The following is a 13,653-nucleotide window of genomic DNA, read 5'->3' on the forward strand; positions in this document are numbered from 1 at the left end:
TCCGCGAGGTCGCGGCACGTCCACRCTCCTAATACCAGGGATTGCTTTAATGCTGTATCCTTGCCAGCTCTTTCAGTCTACAGTCCACAGCACGGAGGGCTCCTCCTAGCATGTCTCCGGTGGCACTTGTTCTGGTATTTCTGCAGAAGTTGGCAAAAATGTTTTTATCTGGAAAATGTTAGTGTAACAGTAAAAGCATCTTACAGACCAGGCAGAAGAAGAAAAGAGCTCTGTTAAGAGAGCGAGTACAATTCGCCTTCATTTTTGGTTAAGTTTGACAATAACCTAGACAGCAGTTGGGTACCTCCCTTCTAGTTCAAGCACAAGAGAAGCAGGCAAGAACGGGTAATCTAAAGGTATTTCTTTACAACACTCCCAGACAGCACTTCATCTTATGAAAAGCCTCCATACTGTTCATTACCATGGGCAGAAAACCACAGACAGAGCARAGTTTTAGCCTCCATCATATTCAACTAATTCTTCACAGAGTATGAAATTTGAAGACACYTGTGTGAGCTGAAGCAAAGTAGTTTTACATATTGTGGCAGCCTGGAATGGAAAAGCATGCACATGCCACGAGGCCCTTTCTGATCCTACTCTACTTTGATAAAGGCCACAGTTCATTTTAAAATTAAAATTATGGGCATATGTATGCCACCTACACAGGAAAAAGCTCAGACCTTGAACTGCGCATGAAAAGGATTTCTCTGTTTCCCTCCTCACTGCCAGTTATTTTCATAATAAAAAAGATCTTATTAAATTGTAAATGTTTAATTAAAAAGAAAAAAAAATATAAAAAATGTTGGGCAGTTTAGACAAAGTCCCTAACTATGTGAAAACTCTGATACATCTAGTAAAAYTTTTTCAGCTAAAAAAAGATTTACTCACATTTCAGGGCATCACACAGTCTACGGTGATGTTATCAGTCTTTCTCTAGTCTTGCTGACCTTAAGTACTCATAAACCATTAAACACACAATATTTTCTGATAATAGAATGCCATTCACATTTCAGTAACAGTAATTCACTTTAATGAGATAAGAACCTACACATCAAATGAATCTATCTCTGTTTCAGAAATATTTAGCACGTTTTGGGGAACTGTGTAATCRCAAATGATCACACCAAGAGTCCAAYGCTATATTCTTGGAGAACTCGCAACTCCCAGTTACACTGATAGGAATTTGAGATGTGCAATGATTGCAAAAGCAGATGCTAATCTGCAGAGAACAACACAGGTATGGACAGACTGCATTTTTGCTTTAAGCAAACAAGAACCAACAAGACCTTTAATGACACAAAACAGCACAAGTTTCTAACTGCACATATAAAAAGGTATTAAAAACAACTGTATTCCTTAACTGAGTCATTACATCGTAAATAACGCTTTTACAAGAAACTTCACGTTGTTTACAAATTTCCCCCGTACATATTTTTTAATTCTTTCCATCCCAGGCACAACATGTGTACCAACTTAGGTGCAGAGAGCAGCAAGAGACGGAAACCTGCTGCTTAAATTCRGAAGCACAGAATCGTCGTTACTCGCTTTGGGCACCTTCGGTTAATAGGTTCTGCGCTGTTTCTGCAGTYGAGCGACTACTGAACCCAGATCTCGGCGCCCAGGTGGAGCGACCCGCGGGGCGCCGGGCCGGCTGCGAGCGGGGCGCGAGCCCCGGGGACCCTCCGGCCACCCGCCCGGCTCGGCCCGCGGCGCTGCGAGCGCTCCTCCACGCCGGCCCCCGGCCCGGGACAAAACCCACGGCGGGAATAGCCTAATTCCAGCTCTAAATGAGCTCAGCAGGGATCTACACAGCCAAGCCAATTGCCAGAATCTGCACTTCTCAACCTCGTTCTGCTCCTTTGATCAGGATGAATTTGGAGCTACAGCGATTAATGGACTAATAGAGGAAGTCACAGGACATCTCTTGGGAGAAGAGGGAAAAGAAAAAAGTATCTCATYCTTGTGTTGCCTCTATTCTGCTAAGTGGCGCGTTTCCATACAGAAAACTGAAATACTACTGCAGAAAATGTGCTGATTTAGCTGAAAAAGGAGCAGAAAAACAGAGACATATGAAATAAAAAAATAATGTACGTAAGAAGCCTTGTTTAAACACACCCTTTGAGGCAATGGTAAAAGAAAACAGACTATCCAAATACAAGCGCCTTGTAAACTACACTTCAATCCAGTAGAGTAACAGTGTATATTTAATAATGCCAGAGAGTAAAGGAAATATTAAACACACTTATTATGCAAAGAGAAGCTTCCAAAAAGCCTAGAGTCTTTAAGTACTGATAGCAATTGATTTGTTTATGGTGGGGACACTACTCTTAGCCTGGGATTGTATGTCCTGATCTTTCTGGAAAGGGAAGAAATGCATTAACATTAGCAGGCTGCAGTTGTGAAAGAAAAAGTAGGAAACAAGGACTTTGCTAAGAATTTTTTTCTTTTGCTCATTTGCTTTTGCTGTGCCTGAGAGAGGAGGAGGCAATTTTTATCCTTGCAAGCGGCAAATTTTGCTTCTGCTATCCACGACTATAAAAAACAAACCCCAGAGACCTGCAAATAATCAGTGGGTGATTAAAAGAAAAATTTGCTCAAAGCTTGGATTATTTACAAAATGCTGGTACTAACGCCTAGAAAAAACAGAAAAGCCAAAAATCATTGAAATGTAAACTAGAACTAAGACACAAACAGTGCATGAAAGCTTCCAACTCCTTTTTCTTCTTTTTTTTTCTCTTCTTTTTTCTGTCATAGGACTAATATGCCATTGCCAGCAATTACTCTGCCCTTTGCTGCCTCGTTTTCCTCCACCTCTGGTCCTTCTTGAGCATACAAAGACATACATATGTGATTCACTTTGCTCTGACAAATAATCCCTCAGCAGTCCCGGAATGACCTCCTGCTGTGTAAATTTGGGTGTGTGTGCTTGAATCTTTACAAGATCAAGCCTTTAATGAAATGTCTTAGAATATCTTCATACTATTTTGCCCACATTGCGGGGCTTCGCCTCCTTATTTGGGTCTCTTTGCAATTCCATAATGGGGAAAAAAATAGCTTATCACAGCATGTCCAAATCCTGCATTGAAATCTACATCTGTCTGACACTGATTTAAGGTATCTCATTTTCATTACTGGCTCTTACTAGTCTGAGAAATGTTAAACCACTATGCTGGTCATATGGAGAATATTATTTATGCTAAAGTAATAAATTTAATATCTTCTTCTTTTAAAATGCCCATATGCACAGGGTTAAATTGTAAAATAGGATTACTTTTTGTTAACAGTCAGTAGAGATTTTAAGAATTACCTCCTGATATGATAATATTTCTCCTTAAATATGCTATGAAAAATTTAACCTAGAAAAGTACATGTAAGAGAGTGATTAGCCTTCAAAGCCCGAAGAAGAGCTGCTCCATTCTCACTGTGAGTTTCTATCAATTATTAGTGTCGGCTGCTTGAAATAGTCCAAAGTGCTCGAAACAGAAATATTGCAAAGCCAAACACAGCAGACTGATACGCTTCCTAAAAGGGCAGAGTTTTCGAAGACAGCTCATAAGAGCGGTTGCCTTTCAAACCTTAATGTTAACAGCTTTGATGGGACTGCTGCTAATTTGTATTTAAGACCCATTACCTCTTCCTCTAAGCAAGCTTCGTGAAAAATCATTTGTTCTAGGGGGATATTTGCCATACAGAGCAGATCTGTAATGGCCGTTAATTCGCACCATTTTGCTCGCTCCTGTATTAATCAGCAAACTGTGAATCATCCCAGTGTTTCCAGGCTCGCAGATGTACGAGAGCAGCAGCGAGGCCAGTTCGGTTTCTCTCCCCATTCAGCCGCGGAGACAATATCAGTTCCTGTTTACAGCCACTTCTTTGTTTCCCCCCACCCACACACTGAAATTTCTCCAAAATGCCCAGAGAAAAAGAGACTGAGTTCATTTTACCAGGAAAGTTATTTCTAGGTATTGCATCTGAGACAAAACATGTTTGTACTTTTATTTTGCGCGCCGCACGCGCTGCGGGGAGGCAGAATCGCGAGAGGAGCGTACCCAGAAGGACAAAGTAGGCAGCTCGCGGCTCCCCACCCCGCCGAACTGCCGGCCGGCGCCAGTCACATGATTTAACAGCATCTCAGGGCCTCCTTTATTTATTTGTTTGCTTTTTAGTCGCTTCGTTAAATTAGTCTTTGGTTCTGTAAGCATTTCTGCCTTGCAAAATACGTGTGCAATTTGAGACTGCTACAAGGCAATACTAGGAGGAAACGGCCCCAAAATTCAAGGGTACAAATCATGCTGTCAAAAATCTCATGGCAAAAATATTAAAATTAATTATTAATTCGGGCATCACATTTGAGATAGCAAGAAGGGCACAGCTTTAAGGAGGTGAGCACCTGTTTCCTGAAAGCCAAGCTGCTTTTAGCACAAAATGAGCTCCCAAAACTGCCATTACAAAGAAATATCCAGAAAATACATAAACAAGCACATTTTCCACAAATGTGGCAAAATTTGGATTAAGACGTCCTGATACTAATGGGAATTCACAGCATGGATGAAATAGAAGTAGGGTCATGGAAACCATCTCCTCATTGCTATTCATCAGCATGCTGTGCTATGAACGTACCTTTTCAATGTAAGAATTATGGGTGCTCTGACTTGCAAGTGAGCATGCAAGTAGTCTGCCTTACCCATCACTAGCTACTATTCATGTTTTTCTTTTTCAGAATGATACACAGGAGGAATGTGCATTCAGGAGCTGCACGGTGATGCCTACTAGTCACAGTGAGAAGGCCCCATGTCTTTTCCCTTTTAGACATTTCCAGGGCGTTTAAAACTTCATTGCATTTAATGGTACAGTTGAGAAAAAGTAAACATTCACAACATTCAAAACATTTTGCTCAACTGCTTACATATTAAAGATTTCTGCATAGTGGGTTTTTTTGTGGCAATAAAGAAAAATAGGTTACTTTAAAAAAAAAAAGAAAGCAAGAAAATCTGTAGTTGGGGCCTGATTCAGCCAATATTTAGCCCAAGAGCAACTTGTGAATATTGCTACCAGTCTGAGTAAGAAGCCAGGGGAAAGGGGCCACCTCGGCTGGCAGGATCAGAGTCTGCACGTCTGGCTGATACAAGTCGGCGTCAGAATGTGGTTTCACATCAAATTAATCAGATACTTTTTAGCATGATCATATCACTTTCCCTAAGCATTTGAGAGCCGAGGTCCTCCCTACCCACCCCTGCAGAACAAAAGGAAACAACTGTCTGCTGCTTAAAGCAACACAGAAAGACTGACTTAAAACCACAAACGCAACTTTTTTTTTTAGCGTTACTGCGGAAGCTCTGCGCGATGGCAAACTCTGCGCCGCTCTCCCRGCAGCTCGGCGGCGCTGCGGGGACCGGGAATACTGGTGACGCCGCACCGAAGAGCAGCCCGCGTGCTGGGTGCGGGAACGCACTAAAAGCAGCCTGCCAGGCTGAAAGTCAGCGACTCGTTCCTGAGTTTTGGCGGGCTAGCTCGCTCACGTTTCCATCCGGACGGCCGCGGCACGGGAGCACCGCTTCCTCTTCTCGCCCTCCACCAGACAGCTGGATACCACCGCGTCCGCCTGTGCGCCCATCACTTGCTGGTCGTGCAGGCAACGAGGCGAAATACTTTCTCGACTGCTTCCCGGCACCCCTCGTTGATATTTATAGTGCTACCAGAGTCTCGTTTTCTTTCCAAGTGGATTTTAATTTCTCCAGCATGAGATTCCCACAGAGCTGTCTAGGTCCTAAGCGCTAAACTGCTGACAGAACTTTTTCCATTCTATTAAAAAGATAGTAACTACGAAGGGGAGGCGCACGCTGGACTGAGCAAAGTCCTTTGGCTTTGACGGGGCGTACACARCAGTTTTCAGAAACGACAGGGTAGCCCCTGCTTGCTGCGGGGGAAGGGTTTGTCTGATTCCTCTGCAGATCATTCCTGCTACGCGCTATGTGAAGTCCCAGAGTGTTCAGCACAACAGACAGCTGAACTACACGGACTGATGAGCGCGTTACGCAGAGATGCTAGAAATATCGAYGTCTGTGAATGTCCTAAAACACCCGGCAAAGAGCTGCGACAGTTACCACACGACCACAGAGACTCAGCTACAACAGAGAAAAGCTTTGAAATACCCGTAACCTGACAGAAGTGGACACACACAATTCAAAAAACTAACAGGAAACAACAACAGAAGCAGCAGATTAGATGTGAACTGAATCTAGTATCTTGATTACTGCACTTCTGAAAATACTGCATCTCTGTTGGCATGTTGAGGCCAAGCRCCCCATCTCTTTACACAAGTTCGCTCCTTACTTTCTAAAACGTATCCTGCAGGACTTGTTTGCAGGGGAGGGAGGCAAAGGGAGAGGATGGCAGTCTCACGGTTTYGTTCAGGCTCCTTCGAGCCTCTCTTGAAAGAAGGGAGGGAAGACTTCGGAGTCTGAAAAAATACCAGCCTGGCCGCAATTGCACAAATAAATACAAATGCAGAAATGACCATTCAAGAAGATGTTTTTACATCTGTGGAGAGGTCAAACTCCAGGCTCAGCCTTATTGCTCTCTGTAATCCAGATTCATCACTGGCTTCCTTTATTCGCCCATTCAAAGGCACTTAATTAGCTGAAGGGCTTGTTGCTTTGCCTTCAAAAGCTCTCCACTTCCTCAAAGGCTCTGCTTGGGTATTGTACTACCACTGCCCTTTGAAATCAAATCTGTTTTTCTTCTCCACGGCATTAATAAAAGAAGAAAAAGTAATATTTTAAAAAATAAGAAAGAGAGAGAGAGGAAGAGGAGGAGAAAGAGAGAAAAAGAAAGAAAAAGGAAGACAGAGAGAGAGAAGGAAAGAAAAAGAGAGAGGGAAAAACCAAGCGGAACTTCTTGCAAAGTGGCTTTAAAGATAAGTTTGGTACTTAAAGGAAAAGGAAGGGACAGGATAGAAACCACAAATGAAATCTGGCCAGCACTTTTGGTCTTATTAATGCATGATACCACAGTTGTTTTACATGTTAGGAAGATTCCTTGTGACATTTCGGAAATCCCAGATAAAACATCTTTTTTGCCCCTGCTGTTACGGCAGGATTGTGTGTATGCAGATGCAGTAGGCTGAGCTCTCTGCTAGCCAATCCACACCAACGCTCGTAAATGTAAAATGCTGCTGAATCACAACACCCTCCCCAACACTCACTGTGCACAGACTTTCCATGGGCAGAAACGACTTTACTGAGCATAGGAGACCAAGGAATCAGCCCGTGGTATTAGCATTTCTATGTTTGTATTAAAAAAGCCATATTGTATTGCTTTATATTTATTTAACCTTTAACATCAAAACTCTGGGTCAGTTTGCTCCCTATAACAGTGCATTTCATTTTCAGTTTTGCTTCTATATTTGGAGAGTTCATGCTCCAAAGCAAGATTTTAGTTTAATTTTTTTTTTCCTCGTGTATTTAATCTAGCTCAGGGGTTTTGGTGTTTCTCTGCAACCTATAATTTACCCTGCCAACTCAGATACTGTATTTCTGCTCTTGCCACAGTTAAAGAAACACTGTCAAGTCCTTTTCTAAGGTTTTTTTAGTCTTCAGTATGCTCTTCACTATCTCAAATGCAGGCCACATATAGCGGCATATAGCCATGAGTACTGCAAATTATATTGTTTTTCTCTCTGTTTCTGCTCCTATCTTTTTCCCTCTCCCATCAGTTTTGGCATCGGAGCTGAAGCAAATGTACCCTTCACTGGCAATCCCGTGCAACGATCTGGATGCCGGCAGGAATGCGGACAGCTCTAAGAATAGCACGCTTGGTTGCTACAGAGCAACTGGAGCTCAGAAATGCCTGATGTACCACACCCAAACAAAGGCTATTTATTATTTATGTCTCCCCCCAATGCAAGCTGTTAAGATGTGTTTGGTTTTTAAACATTTTCCACACACACCAGTAGGTACCGCTGCCCCCCTCGCCAAGGCTCTAAAAACTTGGACAAACTTGGGATGGGAAAACCAAGGGCYAGCCCCCCAAACAGCTCCTTTTACACCAACCTGAATTCAACTACAAAGAGGCTCATTTTTCTATCTTCAAGGGAACCCTACTTTCCATTTGCAAAACCCACTTCTCTTCTCATATAGGCAGGAATAAAGGAACAGCTCTTCCRAGTGCAATGATGTTGTATCAGCATAGCTGTAGGGAGAACTGGGCCCGATATTTCTGACATGCCAGAGTAGAAGATCTGCAAGTACAAACGGTATTTAGACGTGATAATCAGGGAGATGCCCAGCTACTCAACCTCCCTGGGCAAATGCAGCTTTTCATGCATCCAGAAACTGCCAATAGAAAGTCAAGTGGCTAAGCGTTAAGCCYGGTAAACACCGTCAGAAGGTTTCAGAGACCGCCTTTGACTCTCCGGCATTTAATACCATCTTTATATTGCGGATTTATGAGTTCAGACCTTTGAGTGTAATTTCACTCAGCAAGCATCAGTACTACATGAGTAAAATGAAAACCTGAACATATCCACAAGAGCAATGTTAGCACCACCAGGCTTTACAATATCACACAATGCAAACTGTCAGTGCCTAAATCAATATCTGTCAATGCTCAACAATAAAGACATAGTGCTTCAGATGTGAAAAGATTAGATGTTATCAAATTTACCAATTGTCCAGGCAACACGGGATCTTGGGTGAAGGCTGATTAAGCTTAAGAGCTATATCATTAAGTGCAAAAATCATATAGCTAGGAGGCACGAGCAGCAACCCAGCTTTTGGAATGTATAGTCTTTGCTTTAATACGTGTTAAAACAACAGCAAAAACTCACTCTTTGGGTCTATGTCACAGCCACTGCTCTCTTCCCCATGTTGCTCTGCCTGCTACAAGGATCAAATTTCATGGTTTATTGTTTGCCCTCCAACTGGCCACCATCCACATTCTTCTTTTGCACAAAGCTGCACCTCTCACTCAAAAGAAGAGAGCACTATGCCTTCTTTTTATAAATTTTAGTCACATTTACAAACACACACACAGAGTATGGAGATGACTTTCAAACGCTAAACAACATTCCAGGGAATGCTGTTATTTTTCTGTCAGCATATTTCTGTGATTGAGTTTAAAAATGGGAATTTTCCACCAGACAGTTACTAATTTTTAAAGATGCAGAGGTTGTCTCTCCTGTCTTCTGAATCTTTAACTTTTTGCCTTCTAAAGAAACAACTCATTCCTGTTTGAAAATGCTGTTCATCAGCAACCTCAGCACAGAATTGCCACTGAGACTCTAAAAAGCTCAAATTCAGCTCCCAGACACATTGCTGGAAACCAGAAACACCAGCATTGAAGCCACTTCTTTATAATGAAGTAAAATTGGCACAAAGCAAGTACGGTCCAAAATTTCAGTACCCATCTTTCAGTGTAAATAAAAAACTATTGCAGACAAACAGCAGATCTACAGGCAAAGAAACGTAGTACGTATCCCAGCTACTAGAAGAGAAGCTCAGCAACTAGAATATTTTCTCCCTGTCATTTTCTTTTATTTCAGCACGCATGGTCCATTTTTTCTTACACGATTTGCAATAAAATTATCAAAACCTAACAAAATGTTCTGCTCCTGAATATCCACCATCTTTCCTAGGCAGCTTAACAGACTGTAAAACTGAAGCACTGTCAGTTGGCGTATAATTAATGTAATAAGTCTTACCTTGTAAAGTCAGGGAGGCATCGTGTGCTTACCTAGCTAGCCTGAAAACGTAAACTGCTCATTACTTGTAATCATTATGTTAACTGTCCTTGATCTTTACTGATAGCCCCCAAATTATAATAATTCTGTGATGGTAAGAATCAGCTAAAAATGCAGCCCAGGCAGTGCCTTTGGAAAGCTGCCTGAAGAGGGGCTATTTTGGCCAATTAAAGAGACTCACTGCAGGAATTTTTCTTCTGGTTCTTCTTAGCTAATCAGCGATGTAGGGGTTCGGAGGTGTAAGAAAAAATGCAAAGCAGGGAAAAGTAGGGCAGAGGAAACCTCAGGAATCCACCAGGGATGCGGCAATTCCACACACCCAGCGGGGGAGCCAGAGAAAAAAATATACGCTCAAAGGTTACGGACCTACGATCAAAAGCGATCGTGTTACTCCAGTTTAACAACTTACCAGCCATCGTCTGAGATGCAGTAAAACCCCGTGAACGTATTCTTCACCTGCGCTGCCCGCAGAGCAGCACAGCTGATGGGCAGGCATTCACCAAGCCGCGGCAACCCGCTCACTTCTGGTCGTACGTCCGTACTCTTAGAGGCCAAGGTGCCAAAACCCTCTACTTTGTGTTTAACCAGCAGGGTCCTCACATATTTAAAATAACCTACTTGCTTTAGGCCTTTGTAGAATTAGGGGCCTTATACTGATAACTCTTTGAACTGAACGCTGCATGCAATAACGCTACATGTTATATATTGGGATAAGCAAATTGAGCGAGCCACTGGCCCTTCCAAGCAGCCCCTTTCAAGAAGCTTTATAAAGCAAGGGAGCACTGAGTGTGCACAATCTGGAAAAATGTGAGTTGATCCCAAAATGGCACGGTGGAAACACACCTCATTAATTTACCACTACGGAGCTGACATTTAGTAACCATTGCCTTCTTTCTCATTGCTATCACCGGAAAAGGCTTCACTGAGTCACCAACACGGAAGAAATGCACCTTTGTAAGAAGGGATGATTTAACAGTGAAGAAGAGCAATGAAAGCCAGAATCTGGACCATGCCCCCTGCTCAGCCCAGCTCTGGAGCAGCTCCCAGCAAAGCCTCAGAGCTCACCCCCTTCTGCCGGGTGAGAAGTGCTTCCATCCTTTGCCAGTATTTTTGCATTTACTGTCTCCATTGGTATCACAGATTGACAAAGGGTGGGGAATGGCCCTCATCCAAAGCAGAGCATTGCTCCTGGCAAATGCTGGTAACAGGTATTTCAAGTCTGCCTCTTCGCTATTCAGGAGCTGTACTGTTTGACCTGCTGTCCATGAAGGAGTCATATTTTAAGTTCGCTTCTCACCCCACCTGGTCTTTTCTAGCCTCAGAAGCATAATGCAGRTGAATTTTGTCAAGGACATTATGAAAAAGAAATTCTCTTTTAATGCTCTCAGAAAAGATGATGCAAAACCTATTATAGGAACATCTCTACTGCTTACAATATAAGTTAAATAAGAACAACACCTATGCATTTGAAAAATGATTTATTTCAGTGGTATGAAATGTGCTCTGCATAATATGTTTTGCTTTTTACTTGGCAGCATGAAGTTCTCCACTGCTAGAGGAGAGAAAATCCATGACGGAATTACAGCACATTTCAACCAAAGAAATACATAAATTCTGAGAACTCAAGGATGTTCTTACTGCCTTGTCCCTGTGTACGCTGTGTTGACCCCCAAAGCTGATGTCACATTTGAAATACAAAAGAAAGTAAAAATAAGAAAATGAATAACTCCATGATTTCACATAATCCCTGTAAGATACAAGAAGTGTTCTCACCTGTCTGTTTTGGGATGGCAGTGCAGTGGGCTGCATGTGTCTCTGCATGCGATGTGGCTGCATCAGTTGTCGAAATTGCTGCTGGAGGAACTGGCTGTTGTTAGTCTGCTGAGACTGCTGCGTGGCTGGAGATTGCTGCTGTTGCTGGAGATAGTGAATGAGAGACTGCTGCCCTTGTCCTGCTGTCATGGGCGACATCTTTTGAGTAGCTGATTCTGAGGCAAAGTGAGACAGTGGTTTGGTGTTATTGAAAGAAAACTGGTCTTGGCTAACAGGGCTCTCATTCACCAGACCTGGCTGTAAGCTACTGGATGGCTGTTGCATAATTATGTTCATATTTTTGGACTGGTTTGGAGTCATTGATTTAAAAAGCGAGCTCTGCATACTTGTGGGGTTGCTGGTGGGAGTGATGTTAGAGATTAATGTACCTTGAGGACTGAAGGGCTGCTGGTGTAGAGCTGGGCTTGACAGCTTTTCTGGCCTATAAGGTGGAGAAGGTCCAGTGTTTGTAGAGGCCATGCTGGCAACCAAGTTGTTCTGTGGACTTTTGATGTTGTTGGCAGGGATGCTGGCGGAGGTCAGGGTGGGCAGCATGGCGCTCTGAGGGCTGAAAGGCTGCTGGTTCAGAGCTGGGCTGGAAAGCTTCTCCGACCCGTAGGGAGGAGAGGGCCCACTGGACGGAGTGCTGCTGGAAGCCATGCTTGAAAGCAGAGTGTTTTGAGGACTCTGAATATTGTTTCCTGGTAAATTATTAGAGGGCATGCCAGACACCATAACATTTTGGGGACTGAAAGGTTGATGGTGCGGGGATGATCCTGCCCTGTAAGGGGGAGAGAGACCAGGAGGAGACATGGTTGGCCAGCTGGGAGCCTGAACTTGCTGCTTGGTAGTAGACACCTGCTTGCTAGCTGCGAGTTGCTTTAGCTGCTGCGCATGCCAGTTGGAGCCAGGCATGCTGGATAAGGGAACTGGAAGCATAGGTGGTGGCTGGCTCTTACCCTGGGCTGCTGTGGAGATGGGTGATACAGCAGGTTTGTTCGAAGGAGGAACTTGGAAGCTAGCTCCAGCAGACGACGGTCTCATCTGAGGAGATCCTCCGCTGGCTGGATTGCAGCCTGGTGAAAAGTCTTTATTAGCAACATGGTTCTCCAAATGGGAAGTCTGCGGAGAGGACTTTGGAGTGGTACTTATGCTCGGTTGAGAATGACTCAGCCCCAGGGGCTCTTCAGCCTTGCTGCCCAAAATCTTCTCCAAATCCAGGTCATTAGGAGAAGGATCGGGCATTTTTGTCAGCTCTTCCAATAGGTCTTGCAGTTCTTGGTCCACAGTCTGTAAGTTGTTTCCCTTCTCATCATAGTGGACAATATTATTATTCTGTCCTCCTATTGACCCCTTCTGGCTTATTTCTGTGTTGGGCGGAACTGGGAAAGGAGAACCGATGCCGCTGCCATTCAGGTGATTGCTTTCCAGGAGCACTGAGTGACCTGCTACTCCCAGGGAGGAGGCGCTGTGGCTGGTGGAGAACGGCGAATTCTGCATTTCCGGACATGCCACGCTGGGATTGGGACCTTGGCCCATGGAAAGGGTTACGTCGTCAAGGCAGAGCCTTTTGCTGTCATTGGGGAAAATGACATCAGGCACACCACTGGAGGCAGGAGAGCTATCATCTTCCAGTTTCCTTTTAATGGATCCCTGTAACTGGAAAAAAATGAGAAAAGGAAGGAGAAAAGCTCTGTTATTGACCTTATTCTAACATGCTCTGAAGCTCTGTTTTTAACACTGAGATGAAGATACTGAAAATTAAATCACACAATTAAAAAACCAATCATGTGAGACAAATTCAATCAGGATTTAAGTGGGTGCAACTTCACTGAAATCAGAAGAGTTATAGTCACACAAAGGCTAAATCTGACATGTTGGTCTTAAAACAGATGTTAAAGCTATAAAATATTGTCTGTAATGTGAACTGTAATAGAAGTTTTTTAAATAGTTGCTGGTAACATTTCAATTACGACATTATACTCCCTGCATAACAAACATGCCAGCATTTTTATGGTAACATTTTTTAGGTCTAAACAATGGCACATCTGAACAAAATCACATATTGAATTTAGTGACCGTCTGCCAGTAACTCAGATTAA

At 43.3% G+C, this 13,653-nt stretch overlaps 1 protein-coding gene across 1 annotated transcript in view; it reads right to left on the bottom strand.

Moving 5' to 3' along the window:
* Window positions 1–13,653, bottom strand: part of MAMLD1 (mastermind like domain containing 1) — a 79,304-nt gene that overhangs the window by 20,239 nt on the left and 45,412 nt on the right. Inside the window, exon 2 of the mRNA XM_085319716.1 lies at window positions 11,513–13,210. Within this exon, the coding sequence (XP_085175842.1) occupies window positions 11,513–13,210 (1,698 nt within the window). The remainder of the gene's footprint in view (window positions 1–11,512; window positions 13,211–13,653) is intronic.

The sequence above is a fragment of the Rhea americana genome, unplaced genomic scaffold, assembly GCF_003343005.1.
Source record: "Rhea americana isolate MKP2758 unplaced genomic scaffold, rheAme1 scaffold_6, whole genome shotgun sequence".
NCBI lineage: Eukaryota > Metazoa > Chordata > Aves > Rheiformes > Rheidae > Rhea > Rhea americana.